Source organism: Moschus berezovskii, chromosome 9, assembly GCF_049115385.1.
Source record: "Moschus berezovskii isolate FMDL1 chromosome 9, NW_MosBer_1.0, whole genome shotgun sequence".
Classification (NCBI taxonomy): Eukaryota; Metazoa; Chordata; class Mammalia; order Artiodactyla; family Moschidae; genus Moschus; species Moschus berezovskii.
In genome coordinates this window covers 78,380,116-78,397,903 of record NC_142468.1, presented here as the reverse complement: position 1 = coordinate 78,397,903, position 17,788 = coordinate 78,380,116, and the positions used below count along the sequence as shown (strand labels likewise).

Below are 17,788 nucleotides of genomic sequence, written 5' to 3'. Positions count from 1 at the left end.
CAGCAGCAAACACTACTGAGGTCCTTGTTTAATAGTTAACAGCTGATAAAGTCACCTATGCCTCCCAACTATAATCAAGAACAATGCATTATAATTTTTATACTACCTTCTCTTTTATACCAAAGTCATCAAATTTGTTCTCATGCATGTACTCACAGGTACAGGATGAGTTAAGAGTGTGTTAAGAAAGAATATATTTTCTAAATCACCTCTTCCTGTTCATTCTTTGACATGTCATGACATGACATGTTTTTTTCTCAGCTTCTTCATGGCTGTCTTCATATCAGTGTTTCTGAGAGTATAAATGAGGGGATTCAACATAGGTGTGACCACTGTGTAGAAGACAGAGAAAACCTTGTCCACAGAGAAGCTGCAGAAAGGTCTCAGGTAGATGAATACACATGGCACAAAGATCAGACTGACCACTGTTAGATGGGAGGCACAGGTAGAGAGTGCCCTGCTCTGATCCTGGCGGAAGCGAGTTCTCAGGGTGACCAGGATGACAGCATAAGACAAGAGCAAGACCAAGAAACAGACAAGAGACAACAGACCACTGTTCGAGACCATCAGCACCTCTACTACAGACGTGTCTGTGCAGCCTAGCTTGATGACCTGTGGGACGTCACAGTAGAAGTTGTCCAGTTTATTGGGCCCACAGAAGGGCAGCGGAATGACCAGTGTGACCTGTGTGATAGAGTGGACAAAACCCCCACACCAACAGGCAAAAACCATCTGAAAGCAGAGCTGGCGGTTCATAACTGTCAGGTAGTGCAAAGGATTACATATGGCAACACACCTATCATAGGCCATGGCTGTCAGCAGAAACATCTCACTGGCTCCCAGAAAGTGCAGGAAGTAGATCTGGGCCAGGCATCCTGAAAAAGAGATGATCTTGTCCTCCTGTAGAAAATCTCCTAACATCTTGGGCACAGTAACACAGCTCAGGCATAGGTCAAGGAAGGACAGGTGGCCCAAAAAATAGTACATAGGAGATTGGAGCAGGTGAGTATCAACTCTCACTGTTACCACTATCAAGAGGTTTCCCAGGACAATGGCCATGTAAACCAACAGAAATATTAAGAAGAGAAATAGCTGCAGCTCCAAGGATGATGATAGACCCAGAAGAACAAATTCTGTCACCTTAGAATCATTTTCTTTTTTCATCAGGTCAAGAATACCAAGTGACCTAAGAAAGATGAACTAAATTAGAACAAGAGAGGTTTAAGCTAGACAAAAGGAAAAAAAAAAATGAGGCAACTGGAATAATTCAAGAAATGGGAATTAGGATCTGGATGGGTTATGTTAGAATTAAGTAGGCTCAGGACAGAATTGGCATGAATCCAGCTGTTGCTGTATTGTCGCTAAGTAGTGTCCAACTCTTTTGTGACCCCATGGACTGTAGCCAGCCAGCTTCCTTTGTCCATGGGATTTCCCAGTTGACGAACCCACTGCAGTGGGTTAGCATTTCCTTCTTCAGGGGATCTTCCCACCCCGGGGGTTGAACCTGAATCTCCTACATTGTCAGATGGATTCTTTACTGTTGAGCTTCCAGGGAAGCCCCCTTGAATCCAGTGCCTTCTGTTATGTAAATTTGATCCTATCTTATCCAAATCCTGTAGTCACCTTCCAAAATACTACTGTCTCTAGAATTCCCTGATGCTGTGGGAATTTCACTGTTCTGTGAATGCTTCTAAGTGTATAAACAGAGAACAAGACTCAAATGATTTCTTAAATTTAAGATTGATAAAAGTCAGTGTATAGAGAAAAAGAGTATGAACAGGAGGTATAAAAAGGTTTTCAGAGTCAGAAAGAGGTGTAAGGGAGGAGACTGGAGATCTGAGAAACTTACATCATTGCACATCAGGATCTATGCAGTTTCAAAGAAAAAACATTTTACCCTGCTCTTCATTCCACCAGCCCCTTCTTCATAGTCTCAGGCTAGCAAAAAGAGAAATCCTCAGATGACCATCAAAGTTGCCCTGTCTGTGCCCTAATGGTGTTCTTATGAGTCAAGCCCTAACTGAGGGCTGGCTGTAAGGACTGGAGAGATCTCCTCTCCCTTGGGCTTTGTCTGTATCTGAAGCTTTTATGGTCCTTATGCCACCATTCAGCTTAATGAGCCCTGGGATTCCCTGGGCTGCTGTTGTTTGAGTTGTCTGTATGTCAGTTCTTGCTGGAAAGCTGACCAGGGCTCTGAAGGTTCTGAAACAGTCAGACCTTATTGTACAACACAGCCATCCCATTTACCTACTCTGTGTTGATTAATTTGACACTACGTATACTCCCAGTTTTCCACATGTCAGTCTGTTATCTGAGTAAAACAATTCTCAGTGGTTTCCCAACCATGCTTCGTAGAGTGGGTTAGTTGAATGATAAGTGCTACGTTACCACAGGAAGCTGTACAAGCAGGAGCACTTCCTTCAGGGTGTTACAGAGCCTTAATACAACACAAGTCTCTTGATGATACTTCAAGCATCTTCTCCAACTGGTGCCTATGTATGGATCTTATCCAGAAAACAAAGATGCTATCTTTAGTAACTGACTGTGTTGCTGTCGAAGTAAAATTTTTTATGTTATAAAACATAATTCTGATATGGCTGATTCATGTTGAGGTTTGACAGAAAACAACAAAATTCTGTAAAGCAATTATCCTTCAATAAAAAAGAAATAAAAAAACATAATTCTGAAATAGATGATGAACACATGTCAAAATTGTATTTAATTCTTTAATGAGGGATGGTAGGATGACAAAGCCAATTCAGAAAACAACATAAATAACGACTTTATATAATTACAGTATAAAAAAGAACACTGAAGCAAAACTTCTAAGGTATATCAGTTCAGTTCAGTTCAGTCGCTCAGTCGTGTCCGACTCTTTGCGACCCCATGAACCACAGCACGCCAGGCCTCCCTGTCCATCACCAACTCCTGGAGTTCACTCAAACTCATGTCCATCGAGTCAGTGATGCCATCCAGCCATCTCATTCTCTGTCGTCCCCGTCTCCTCCCACCCCCAATCCCTCCCAGCATCAGACTCTTTTCTAGTGAGTCTAAACCAGTTAATGCCCTAAAGGAAAACATAACCTTAACATTTGGGACTTTTAGAAAATTAACAAGAAAATTAACACAGTTTAGCAGTTTTCTATTATATCTGACTATATAATTGTACACATCTGAAATCCCATAAATAGCAAATACTAGGTTAAAATTAATGGCAAGCCACTCCAGTACTATTGCCTAGAAAATCCCATGGATGGAGGAGCCTGGTAGGCTGCGGTCCGTGGGGTCGCTATGGGTCGGACAGACTGAGCTACTTCACTTTCACTTTTCACTTTCACACATTGGAGAAGGAAATGGCAGCCCACTCCAGTGTTCTTGCCTGGAGAATCCCAGGGATGGGGGAGCCTAGTGGGCTTCCGTCTATGGGGTCACACAGAGTCGGACACGACTGAAGTGACGCAGCAGCAGCAGCAGCAGCAGGTTAAAATTACATCCTTCTAGAGTTAGACGAGCCTTAAGTAGGCTTGTTAAATAATATTTTAACATGACATTAAAAGGTCACACTTAGACTTAGATTTCACTTTAGGATAAGAATAAGAAATAAAGCATACCAACAGGATAATAATATCAGACATGTCTCTTTTGCGGAAGTTCTCATGGCAGACAGGTTTTTAGATTTTTTTTTTTCCCTCCCACTGAAAAGTGACAGTTCAAGGGAAAAGATGAGATACACGCAGGTGAGAGTAGGACCCACACCGAGTTAGATTATTCAGGCATTGTAAAGGTCAATATTGCCCATCCACCTGCATCAGCAGAGCTTCCAGGGTCCCTGAAAGAAACATACCCAGTCATTAGAGTCATTGCTCTCCAGAATGCCCAAATCTTTGGCTTCTCATCGGCCTCATCTATGGCTTCTTAATAGGCCATTCATTATCTTCTTACTCGAGATAAAAATTTCCAAATCAGTTTTATCCTAAGAATTACTTCCCATTAACATAGTTGACTGGAGAAGGCAATGGCAAGCCACTCCAGTACTCTTGCCTAGAAAATCCCATGGATGGAAGAGCCTGGTAGGCTGCAGTCCATGGGGTCGCTAAGGGTTGGACACCACTGAGCGACTTCACTTTCACTTTTCACTTTCCACTTTCACACATTGGAGAAGGAAATGGCAACCCACTCCAGTGTTCTTGCCTGGAGAATCCCAGGGACAGGGGAGCCTGGTGGGCTTCCGTGTATGGGGTCACACAGAGTCGAACACGACTGAAGTGACTTAGCAGCAGCAGCAGCAACATAGTTGACATTCCACCATTTTTAGGTTTTCAATGAACAGAGGTAGAAAATTAACCCAAAATAATATTTATTTAGAAAAAATTATTGCAGTTACTTTGAACTAAAGTGAATAATTTATCTTTCTGTTTCATCTCAAGTTTTATGTTTTATCATTTTTAGTTTATATATATCCGGCATAAGGAGATCAGTCCTGGGTGTTCATTGGAAGGACTGATGCTAAAGCTGGCCACCTGATGCAAAGAGCTGACTCATTGGAAAAGACTCTGATGCTGGGAAAGAGTGAGGGCAGGAGGAGAAAGGGACAACAGAGGATGAGATGGTTGGATGGCATATCGACTCAATGGACATGGGTTTGGGTGGACTCCAGGAGTTGGTGATGGACAGAGAGGCCTGGCATGCTGCGGTTCATGGGGTTGCAAAGAGTTGGACACGACAGAGCAACTGAACTGAACTGAATTAGCCATTTATGCTTTCAAACAAATTACTCTTCTTTGCTCTTAATAAGTAAAAACATATCTATTATCTTGCACATACATTCGTATTTCCTTGCCACTTATGTATCTAGTAGAGTCTCAACCAGCTATATTACTTACACTTGTCAACAAAACGATACTTGAGGATTTTTGTCATACACAAACATCTCAGCAGATTAGGAATAAGCACACATTTCATGAATTCCTATAGTCACAAAAATTCCTTTTTGTTTCTTAAAGAGGTGAAAATAAAAATGTGCCATAACATGGTTTCAGAGTAGCTAAACACCCTATCAAACTATTATCAAATATCCATTCTATAATATATATAATGCATAAAAGTAGAAAAATCAGAACTGAGCATGCTTCTTACTCCAATTCTAAGGAACTGTATTCAGAGAAGGTTGCCTTGGTAATAAGTAGATGGGAAGAAAAAAAAGCCCGTGAGAGGCTGGGGTAACAGAGAGGCCCTCACAAATGTGGCAGCCTTAGTTTACATATCAGGAATCTCAGACTTTGCTTTCATTTAAGGATATCCTTAACAGTGTCCTCTGGTGCCTGACAGCCACAAGCCCAAACTCTGGGTGAGGAAGGCATTTTCCTCCTCTGTCTCACAGGATCCACACAAACATCTTTTTCAAGGACAATGAGCAGACAAAGCCAAAGATAACTGTATTACTTAAAAAAAATTTTTTTTAGTTGTAATACTTTTGTACTGCTACAGTAATGCAACAAACTACCACCAACTCACTGGCTTAAACAAATAAATTTATTATCTTTACAATTCTATAGGTCAGAAGTCTAACAATGTCTTTCTGTGCTAAAAATCAGTGTTGGCAGGGCTATAGTCCTTTCTGGAGGCTTTGGCAAGAATCTTCAAAGCCTGCAATACTAAATCAAGCCTTGTCTCACACCTACCATCTTTCTGGTTCCTGAAACCAGGAAAGGTTCAATGCTTTTAAGGACACAAGGATACACCTTGAATGGGGCCACCTAGTAACTGAAAGTTTTCCCAGCTGAAACTCCTTATCTTAGTACATCAAAATCCATTTCACCAGGTGAAGTAGCAGATTCACAGGTTTGGTAGTCTGAGGATTAGGCCTCTGATATCTTTGGCGCTGTTATTTTTCTTACCACAATATACAGTATAACAAAGTGTCACAAACTACAGCCAACAAAAAACTCAGACAGCAGAGACAGACTCCCAGACTTCAGACACTGGGCTTATCACACGTGGTTTATAAAAGAACTCTCAGATATAGATGGTTTAAAAATTATGTCTAAAGAAGTAAAACACAAAGTTTGGATATTTATTAGAGTTAGGAAGGGTACACCTCACATGTTTTTCCACACTGCTCTTATTTAACGTGTCTTTGTTTAACACCGATCCTCCATGGATGTTGCTCCAGCTGATGCGGTTCTGATTTGGCAGTTTCCCTCACAGAATATTCAAGATATAATTCCACATCCGGTTTCCACTGTAGATATTGAGAAATCAACTCTCTGCATAAATCCTACTTCTGGAGACGTAATCAATCAATTTTTTCCTCTTGTTCCTTTTCAAGTAATATTTTTGTCTTTAGTTTTCTGTTGCTTACATATAACTCATATAGGTTGCTTACATATAACTCATATAAGCATGAGTTATATTCTTATTTATACTGTTTGTAATGTGTTAGGCTTGCTCTTTGAGACTGTAGATTTTTGTGCTTGACCAAATCTATAAAATTTTTCAAACATTTTGTCTTTAAATATTTGCTTCTGTCTGCTTCTCTCATCTTTTTCAGTTGTCTAATATTGGACTTCCACTTTAACTTCTCTTTCATTTTTCCCTTTTTTATCTATTCAGAATGCATTACTTACCCTTCTGATGTAGTCTCAAGTTAATATATTTTTTTCATCTGCTCTCCAATCTGCTGTTAAACTAGACCATTAAATTTCTTTTTTTTAATTTCTGGATGGTCATTAACTTTTCTCCAAAGAATATTTCCACATCCATTAATCAACACGTAGACACATCTACCTGAAGCTAGTGGGTAAAGATGTTAAATGACAGAGAAGTTTAAATCAATTGCCATGATAGAATGCAAGAAGGTCTCCATCCCCTTACAAGGAAAAGTTATTAGGAAAGCAAATGTCTAGCCTTTTAAAAAATATGTTGACATTCTTTTTTGGCTTGTTTATTTAGCAGCTTGGTTTGAGGGATCTTAGTTCCCTGACCAGGAATTGAACACACGCTCTCAGCAGTGAAAGCGGAGAGAGCTAACCCCTGGGCTTCAGGGAATTTCCCTTTGTTAACTTTCTTTTCTTTTTCTGCCTTTTTAGGACTGAAAGAGGTGGAAGTTTAAAACAAAAATGCTGAGCCTTAGCTTTTATGGAGAAGAGAAAACGAGGTCTGTGTGTGCTCAGTCGCTCAGTCGTTTCCACCCCATGAACTGTAACCCTCCAGGCGCCTCCATCCATGGGATTTCTCAGGCAAGAATACTGGAGTGGGTTGCCATCTCCTGTTCCAAGTGATCTTCCTGACCCAGGGATCAAACCCACATCTCCTGCACTGGCAGGTGAATTCTTTACCATTGAGCCTTAGCTTTTAGGGAGAAGAGAAAAAGATGCCTTCTGGTTGCTAAACCCAATGCTAGGGAACAGTGGCTTCCCCCAGCAGCAAGAAGAGGGGTTGTGTCAGCTAAAATGACTCTAAATATCATAGAAAACAAATCTACATGTCAAGTGTTTCTGTCCACTAAACAGAAGATACGTCCAATGAATTCCCAATTTGTGAAATAGAATAGATATCTTTGCACACTTGATACTAATAAAAATATTTGCATCACAGTGGAAAACCTCCCACCACAATGCACGTGAAGTTTGAAACACTGGTCTTATTTCATCACAACGCAGAAAGAGTTTTACTGGGGACAGGGTAAAAACCAAGAGTTGGCAACCTATGGCGTGCCTAGCACAGAAGAAATTAAGATAGAACCGACCCGACAAAATCGTTAAGTAGGGAAAGTGTGTCTTGGTCACGTTCACTCTACCTTGGGTCCTCCATTCCTAATCATACACGTGTTGGAGTTCTGCCACCTCAAACTGGCTCTGGATGCTCACGGCTCCCCACCTTGCACTATAATGACCTATAAACACTTTAAACTTCTAATATTTTTTGCTCAACCTTTCACTACCACATAGAAATAGACACTAATAGACTGATTATATCGATCTGTGTTACTATAGCTGACTCCAGAGATCCTCTAACAGGTCATTCAAGGAATGTGTCCAGTGGTTAGGACTTCACATTCTCACTGCAAAGGGCTTGGGTACAGTCTCTGGTTGAGGAACTAAAACCACACACGGTGCACAGCATGACCAAAGTTACTTTTTTAAATTAAGGTATAAAAAAATGGTCATTCACAACTGATTTTTCTGTTTCCTTCTGTCTTTTTCCACGTCTGTATGTACTGCCTCATCTTGATTTACAAGCAAAACTACAAAAATAAGTGTTTTGTGGTTTATCCAGGAATAATACAGAAAATAGTCCCATTATATTTTTTTGTGATAAATTTAATTTTGTAAAGTTTATTTCAACCTAAATGAAATGTGATTTTTGTTTAAAGAAATAAATGGTCATTCAGAGAGTGACTCTGAAAATATATGTAGGTAACACCTCAGGGAAGATATTTTTGGAATAGCATTATTGGGCCTATTATAATGATCAAAAAAGATAATTATTTTTTGTACACAAAAAAGTTAGAATAATATTGGGAATAATTTCAAGAATCGTAACAGAAACCTCATCATACTATGATGTGTGCTAAGTTGCTTCAGTCGTGTTCAACTCTGTGAATCTATGGACTATACCCTGCCAGGCTTCTCTGTCCATGGGATTCTCCAGGCAAGAATGCTGTAACGGGTTGCCACGCCCTCCTCCAGGGGATCTTCCTGACCCAGGGATCAAACCCATGTCTCTTAAATCTCCTTCATTGGCAGGCGGGTTCTTTGCCACTAGCTCCACCTGGGAAGGCCTCATACTATGATAGTACAGAGCTAATACAGTTAGACCACTGATTCTGAAGGAAACAAAAAATAAACCATAATGGCACCACTAGAAAGATCTCATAGTCCTTAAGTTTTTTCCTTTTTTTCCTCATAAGAAAAACATTTTCAATTTTCTACATTTCTCGTGATCGATTATATGACTGTCACCTTTCCCTAGAGGAACCGTGGTCTTACAGAATAAAAAGATATTTCATAATTAACTTTGAGTTCAGAAGACACAACCATATGCTCAGTTCACACAACTACTTATTTTTCCTAGTTGCTCTCTAAAAGGTATTTAATCACAGATGGCAAAGGCAGATATTGGCCTGAGAGACTAGCCTTCCCAAAGGACAACTTTTCAAAATATACAAAGAACCAAATCTTTGGAAATACTGATCAAAAATAGAGAATAAGATGCTCTCCAGAACTCCATTTTTTAAATTTGTTTATAATTAGAGAACTGTTGCTTTACAATGTTGTGTTGGTTCAGAACTCCATTTTTTTAGATTAAAAACTTTACGTAGATGGTACTTGAATCCTTTCTTCCAAATTAGAAGCTAGAAACCACTCCCAAAGTCTAACCTTCATCATCCTCCAGACATCTCCCCTGACGAGAATCTTGGCAGTCACTGCCAAGTTAATTGTACAAAAGGAGGTTTGTTTTTCAGTGAAAGTCCTGGGAATAACACTTTTGAGATAGGAGCTAAGAAGCAAGGACACAGCTGACTCAGTTCCTCCTGAGCATAGCTCGCAGGTATGCAGAAATCACATCCCTATCTTTTCTTTTCTCCTCAAGAAATAACCCTAAATTTGTTTCTTGGTGTAGTTGTTGGTGGTGGTATTCTTGATAAAATATCTGAGGGCCAAAAATCCAAATAGCTTCAATTCCCAGGCAAATCTGTGGCATTTGACATTAAAGGAAGTAAGTATAGATGAATCCTTTTGCTAGCTTTTTCACAACTCTAAGTAACACTATGCTCTCTTTTGAAAGCAAGAAAAGAGTTGAGTTATGACTAGCAATTCATAGGAGATGATGTCAAATAGGATTAAAAGTGTTGCTTCCCTGGTTCCACTTATAGGATCTGTATCTACATATCCTTACATTGTTTCAGAGAGACAAAACCGATGACAAACTACAATAATTACCATCCACTTGGAAGTCCAGGTAGGTTAAGGAATTAGGAAAAGCAAATCAGTTTGGGAATGTTTCACAAATTCTTTTTAAAACCGAAAGAATACTAACTGTTTTGTTTTTGCTCATGTGTATATATAATTGTCTATCTACTGAGTAATCAAGTCTTGGGAAATCATAACAATGGTATTATCTGATAAAATAGATTCCATGATATCACTGCATTTAGAAAGAAGAGACAGAGACACAGATCCTGGCCAAACCAGGGCTAACGACTGTCAGGGAGACATTCAAAGTGCTTCTGAAGGAAGTGTCAGACATCAGTGTGGTTCATACCAATACCAGAGTGTCCCTCAGGAATAATAAAGTATTTCTTTCCCTTAAGTAAGGAAACCAAATTAAACTATTTTAGGTCTTTCTTTTTCCAAGGTTGCTGTATGTTTTCTTCAGTATATTGATCATCAGAAACCAGATCATTAAATGTTTTGAAAAATCATTAGCTCAATCTAGATCAGAATACCAGCCCCAGTTTCTTCTTAAATACAATGCCAAGTCACTCTGTCTCACTGGCTGCTGCTTCCTCCCATTATATTTCCCCGTTTCCAAGGTCTTCATGGAGTCTTTTTCTTCTTCAGAGAAATTTGATTGAAAGAATCAACTGCCTTCAGATAACCGAAAGAAGAGAAAAAAGCAGAGTTAGTCAAAGGAAATGTGGGTTAAAAAAACGCAGCATTACTGAGTAATTTAGTTTAGAGTGGAAAGAGTATCAGGGCTGCATCTACCCACCCAAGGACCTTGGCCATGTATTTCCACACAGCCTGCATTTCCGGAGTGTGACATCAGTCGATAATGAGTGTACTTGGCTGCACAGGACATCCAGCCTTCTTGGAAGTCCATTTGGACAGCCCCGCTGTTGTTCCCAAGTGTCTTCTCAGTACGTTTTTACGTCCTCTGAATACTCTCATGGTCATGGTGAAGCCCTTTCCTTTTTCTCTGCGGACAAATAAGAGAAAGGAGGGACTTCAGTAAGATCCAAGGGGACCAGTGCACTTGCATTTTTGAGGTAGCTGCGTCAAATTTGGACCTCACTTGGGTGACCAGCTATCCCTGCTTCCCTGGGGCTGAGGATTCCCTGAGTTACAAGACTTTCAGGGTTGAAATGAGTCCAGTCCCAGGCGAATTGGCACATTTGGTTACTCTAGTCTCATACCACATTGATCCACCATCTCCTCTTTTTGCCATATCCTTGCACGCATCTGCCCCCTACTTTCTTTTTCAAGGTCCAATGGTATGGTTCTTTCCTTGCATATGTGAAATGATTAAGGCTTTCAAGTGGAAAGTTATCTGAATTAAAATTCAAATGAGGGGACAGAAATAATGATTTATTCATTTAATAATTACAATGTACATATTGCCTAAAAAATTATGTTAAAGTTGCTCAGTCATGTCCAGCTCTTTGTGACACCAGTCCATGGTATTATCCAGACCAGAATACTAGAGTGGGTAGCCTTTCCCTTCTCCAGGCGATCATCCTAACCCAGGGATTGAACACAGGTCTCCCGCATTGCTGGCAGATTCTTTATCAGCTGATGTAGTAGATACCAAAAAAGATCAAAGATGATTAACACTTGGCCTCTGTCTTCAAAGGTTTACAGTATAGTCGGTATATTAAGACATGCAAAATTTTAAAAAAAATGATGCAAAGTATAAAGTGAAAATTCTTTAGTGTAGAAAAATGCTGTAGCCTTTAGAGTGTTTTCTCATTCCTTCTGGAAAACACTTTAGAATATTGTTTCAACCTTTAAAAAATAGCAATTCATTTCTTTAATGTTGATTCAGGAAATATGTTAGCATGCCTATGAAGTGAACTGAACTGTGCTCGGAATTCATAATATGGAGATGAAAAATACATCTTTGCCTTCCTGAAGCTCAGACTGGTAAAGAGATAGAAAAGTGACCAGTTACAAGAAGGCATAGTACAAATTTACATACACATATGTCAGATGCTATGGCAAAAACAAAGAATTACTATATGATGGTGAAGTCCAGTAATATTTCATGAAGGTGGCAATCAGTAAACGGTGTAGATTTCAAGTACAAGTTATTCAATCAAAGAAAAAAAAGTAAATAAACAGCAAAAAGATGGAGAAAGAGAAAGGAAGGGATCCAGAAGGAATAGGCAAGAAAGAAGAAAGGAAGGAAAGACGGAGGGTGGAGGGGGGGTGAAGGGAAGAAAGGGAGGGGAGAAAGCGAGGGAGGCAGAAAGGAAGGTGTGTGGGGGTGCTACTTCTGTGCATGCTAAGTTCCTTCAGTTGTGTCCGACTCTTTTCTACCCTATGGACTGCAGTCTGCCAGGCTCCTCTGTCCATGGGATTCTCCAGGCAAAATGACCTTCCTTCAGGGGATCTTCCCTACCGAGGGATCAACCCCTGTCTCTCACGTCTTCTGCGTTGGCAGGCAGGTTCTTTACCACTAGCGCCACCTGCGGGAAACCCAAAAGGAGGAGCAACAGCTATCTTAGGTGGGAAGAATAACATGTCACTTGACAAAAATGTGATTATTCTTTTCTTATCTGGGACATAGGACTCAAGAGGTGAAGTTAAATAAGTAGATGAATATCAGATTGTGAAGGGCCTTGTATGTTATGCTCAGTTGTTTGTATTTGGCTTCACAATAATAATGTTTCATTGCAGCACAGCTTACAGACTAAATGAACATCTCCGAATCAGCATCCCATTCTGAATCAGTGCGTGAATTCATCCTTCTGGGTTTTCCTTGCAGCAGGGAGATTCAGGTCATTCTGTTTATGTTCTTCTCCATCATCTACCTCCTGACTCTCATAGGAAATGGATCCATTATCTGTGCTGTGTGCTGGGACCAGCATCTCCACACCCCCATGTACATCCTGCTGGGGAATTTTGCATTCCTGGAGATCTGGTGTGTCAACTCCACTGTTCCAAACACACTGATCAACTTCCTCTCAGAGAGCAAGGCCATCTCTTTCACTGGTTGCTTCCTTCAATTATATTTTTTCTTTTCCATGGGCTCCACTGAGTGCTTCTTTCTCTCAGCAATGTTGTTTGATCGATACTTTGCTATCTGCCATCCTCTGCATTATGCCACAATTATGACTGGCAGACGTTGTTTCAACCTAGTGATTGCTTGTTGGGTGTGTGGCTTTCTCTGGTATCTGGTGCCTGTTATTCTTATTTCCCAACTGCCTTTCTGTGGTCCTAATGCAGTTGATCACTTTGTATGTGACTCAGGCCCATTGCTGACTCTCTCATGTGTTCCTGCTCCCATGTCCAAGCTCACCAGCTGTACTCTAAGCTCCCTCATCATCCTCCTTAGCTTCCTTTTCATTCTCATCTCCTATGCCCTGGTTCTACTTGCTGTTCTTCGATTGCCCTCGGCATCCAGTCGACAGAAGGCCTTTTCCACCTGTGGGTCCCATTTGGCTGTGGTGTTGCTATTCTACGGGACCATTATGGTGATGCCTGTGAGCCCTGGATCCAGCCGCTCCACCTTGTTGCCAAAAATCACGACCTTGTTCTATGCCATGGTGACTCCACTCATCAACCCTTTGATTTACAGTCTCAGGAATAAGGATATGAAGAAAGCTCTCTGGAAAGTTCTGGGAAAGTTTAAAATGTCTTTAAAAGTCTTTGGCAGCAGGCGCAGGAGGAATGTGGGATAATCTGGTTTAGTATCATGTGCATAAAATGGCCATCCTTGAACTCTCACACATGTGTACCATCATCCATTCAGTAAATAGAAACTGAATGCCTCCTCCATGTTAGACACTGCACTTGGCACTGTATTGTGAACATAATTATGAAGATAAAGCAGACACAATCTCTTCCTCAAATTGCATCCTAATGGTGCAGACAAGTAAGAAAATAATTAACATTAAATGCAATAAATATTCTAACCAATATATGTACAATATATGAGACACAAGGAAAAAGCAACTAATTTTGCGCAGGGTTGTGGGCAGCCAGGATTAGTGTTAGGGAAAACTTCAGTCAACATCATATCAGACACGTATATTTTGTGATGAAGTTGGGGAAACCTTGTGTTCTGTTTAACTTCTAGCTAGATTTCTTTTTTTTTCTCTTTTTATTAATATTTTTAAAATTTTCATAAAAAATAGTTGACTCACAATGTTGTGTTAGTTTCAGGCGTACAGCAAAGTGAAACAGTTATACATATACGTATATCCACTCTTTTTTTTTTATTCTTTTCTCATATAGGCTATTACAGAGTAGAGTTCCCTATGCTATACAGCAAGTTCTTATTAGTTATGTTTTATATATAGTACTGTGTATATGTCAGTCCCAATCTCCCAATTTATCCCTCCCCCCCGCCCCCGCTTATCTCCTGGAAACCATGTTTGCTTTCTACATTTGTGACTCTACTTCTGTTTCATAAATAAGTTCATTTATACCCTTGTTTTTTTAGATTCCACATATAAGCAATATCATGTGAAATTTGTTTTTCTTTATCCAACTTTACTCAATATGACAATCTCCACGTCCATACATGTTACTGCAAATGGCATTGTTTGATCTTTTTTACGGCTGAGTAATATTCCATTGTGTATATGTACTACATCTTCTTTATCTTGTCCCCTGTTGATGGACATTTATGATTGCTTCCATGTCTTGGTTATTATAAATAGTGCTGCAATGAACATTGAGGTGCATGTATCTTTTCAGTTTATGATTTCCTCCAGGTATATGCCAGGAGTGGGATTTTTGCATCATATGGTAGTTCTGTTTTTAGTTTTTGCAAATGAAACAACTGACAAGGGATTAATCTCCAAAATATACAAACAGTTTATGCATGTCAACGTGAAAAAAAAAACAAATTAAAAAATGGGCGGAATATGTATAGAGACATTTCTCCAAAGAAGGCATGCAGATTGCTATAAAGTACATGAAAAGATGCTCAGTATCACTAATTATTACAGAAATACAAATCAAAACTACAAGATGGTGTCATCTCACACAACTCAGAATGGCTATCATCAGAAAATCTACAAGCAATAAATGCTGGAGAGGGTGTGGAGAAAAGGGAACCCTCCTCCACAGTTGGTAGGAATGTAAACTGATACAGCCACCATGGACAACAGTATGGATGTTCCTTAAAAAGCTAAAAATAGATTTATTTTTCAATCTTACTATGATGTCTTTGAAAAGATATGAGACTTAAAATCAAAAGATCTTGGTAGGAACTCAATTCTTCCATTAATCAACTGTGAATTTGGTAGGTAACTTCATTTCAACTAAAATTAAAATGGTAATTGCCACGCCCAGAGAACAATTAGTGTAGTGTTTTAGTAAATCATGAGTCCAAAAGTTCCTAAAACTGTACATAGAAAGTACATAATAAATATTAATTAAATTTGAATGTTAATGAATTCTTTGTTCTCATGTTCTTTATTGGAATCAAAATCTCAGATCCTCCATGAAAGTCACCTCCTATAACTTTTGGCAAAGCCCTTCTATAATGGCTCTCCTTCTCAACTTTCCCTGAGACATAAACTAAATTATGTTTTCTCGATTTATAGCCAAAATACCATGTGTTTAGTTTAATTTTGCTTTGGGTTTGTGTGTGTGTGTGTGTGTGTTTACAGTGTTCTAGAGAATTAAGTCTTTGAAACTGAGACTTGTTTACCCCCGGGATACATGAAGACTTTCCAAAAGGCACACAAGCATGCATAGTTCAATTTCTGGATCCTCAGCTTACATATGCACATTTTCCTAAAGCTGCTGTGCCTAAGAACACATCTCTTATTGAAGTTTCACATGGACTTATTTCACACATCTTCTTTCACAATTACTTTTCTCCCACTTCAGATATAAAGACTGCCATTCACCAATTCTAACCTCAATATTTTGCATTGTTTGGGTATATAAGCTTCTAGTTGGGACACTGAACAAATAATTTGAAATAATGATCACTCTACTGTGAAAGTGAGTGGATCTAACAGATAATACATCCTTTTGTAACAAATGGTTTACTATTTTTTCTTTCCAACACAACTAAAAAAGGGTGTCTTGTTTTGGGTTGTCATAAAAGAACCTGAGAAAAGACTTGGGTGCAAGTAGTTTATTATTAATAGAAGGTGGTTTCAGGTAGTAGGAATGAGGAAGGAGAAGAAGCTGCTATGACCAGTGAAAATCTGGTTCCACTAGAACCTCTGAGAATGGTCCATTTGAATGGCACAGGTCTAAGATATTTATTGACTAACCATGGTTGCACAGGGAGATACTGACTACTCATGTTTCCAAAAACACATTGACTGATGCACCAAATGAGCCATTATGTCTTCAGAAAAGGCCCTGGGAAGAAAGCAGGAAGACTCCTGGCTAGGGCTTGAGAGGGGAGGGATGCCATAAGACTAATTCTGAGCTCCCAAGGGACTGCCCACCACCTCTGAAACTAAAATCAGAGGTAGGTCAGGAAGCTCACAAATATTCACTACACAGGCTACTTAACTATCCTGATAGCAGGTTACAAATAATTTGCAGTTAACAGGCAATATGTGGTAACGGTCAGAACCAAACTTTTTCAAATTCTGTCTCCACTGACTGAATGACTTCGTATATGCCTCCATTAACTCATATTTAAATAAGCAATAATGATAGAGCTTTCTTCCTAGTGCCATTGTGAGGATGAAATGAATCAATCTGCTTATCAGAGAGTCTAGCAAAGAGTAAACCCTAAAATATCTCCATCATTATAATACTTCATGCTTTAGTTCACAGGGAATTTGCTCTCATTACAAGATCTAATTTGGAAGTTAATTTTCTATCCCAAATTCCCAATTACTATAATGTAGCTGAAAACGTGGGCAGTATAATAAAGAGTTAACAAGTCAAAACATTGTATACAAGGATTAGAGAGAAATAAAGAGTATATCAATAACACAGATGTTGCTGAATCACAAAGCAGAGATGTTACTGTGTTGAAGAACAAGATGGTTTTTTTAGTAATATGACTGACAAAGACATGACATGAGTTATGAGCAAATGAACATGCAGACACTGAATTACCAATTTTAAACACCGATGTCCTTGTATAAAGGAACATGAGACATGCAGAATTATAGACTGCAGTTACCTGCAGTCCTCACCCCTCTTCCTCTCTTTATGCCCCTCTCTCTCTTTCTCTCTCTCTCCACACACTCTGTTCTGCTTCTTAGGGATCACAGACCTCTCTGACTTTTGATAGGAAAGGAATCTGCCTTCAAATCGGGCAGTTCCTGAAAAGACTCTTCTCCACTGTACAGATATCATTCAATATCATGTAATGTTTCTGTTGCTGCATGACAGAAATCTGGCAACCCAGTGTTCTATCTTATAATATAAATGCTCTCACATTTCAGAACAAGACAATTTGTTAGTTGTGAATCAGGATTGCTTCCACTGCTAAATCTGAAAATACTGTCAGCCCTCTGTGTCTGGTGCCCTGGGGGTAGAGAATCTGCAGTATCAAAGACCTGACTATACTGTGCCATTTTTATGTAAGGGACTTGACATTCCCTGGAATTTTACCTTAGGGAATCCTGGAAACCATCCCCCCATAGATATGGAGGGATGGCTATACTCCTTTTCTTTGGAATCTTTATAACCTTTAAGCTATAACCTGAATGTTTGTGTCCCTCTGAAATTCAAATGTTGAAATCCACACCCCCAGTGTGAGGGTATGCTATTAGGATTTGGGGCCTTTAGGTGAATAGGTTGAGAGTGGAGCCATCATAAATGGGATTAGTACCCTCTGAAAAAAGACCCCAGAGAGCTCCTTCATCCCTCCCACCATGTAAGGTTACAGTGTTACCAAGGCTGTCTAA

At 39.5% G+C, this 17,788-nt stretch overlaps 1 protein-coding gene and 1 pseudogene across 1 annotated transcript; one reads left to right on the top strand and one right to left on the bottom strand.

Moving 5' to 3' along the window:
* Positions 1–219: 219 nt before the first annotated feature.
* LOC129542104 (olfactory receptor 4Q3-like) lies at positions 220–1,182 on the bottom strand (annotated as a pseudogene).
* An 11,458-nt stretch (positions 1,183–12,640) lies between these two features.
* On the top strand, positions 12,641–13,627 carry LOC148776568 (olfactory receptor 11G2-like). The gene has a single exon (XM_088840203.1). It carries the CDS (start codon positions 12,641–12,643, stop codon positions 13,625–13,627), a length of 987 nt encoding a protein of 328 aa, XP_088696329.1.
* Positions 13,628–17,788: the final 4,161 nt, after the last annotated feature.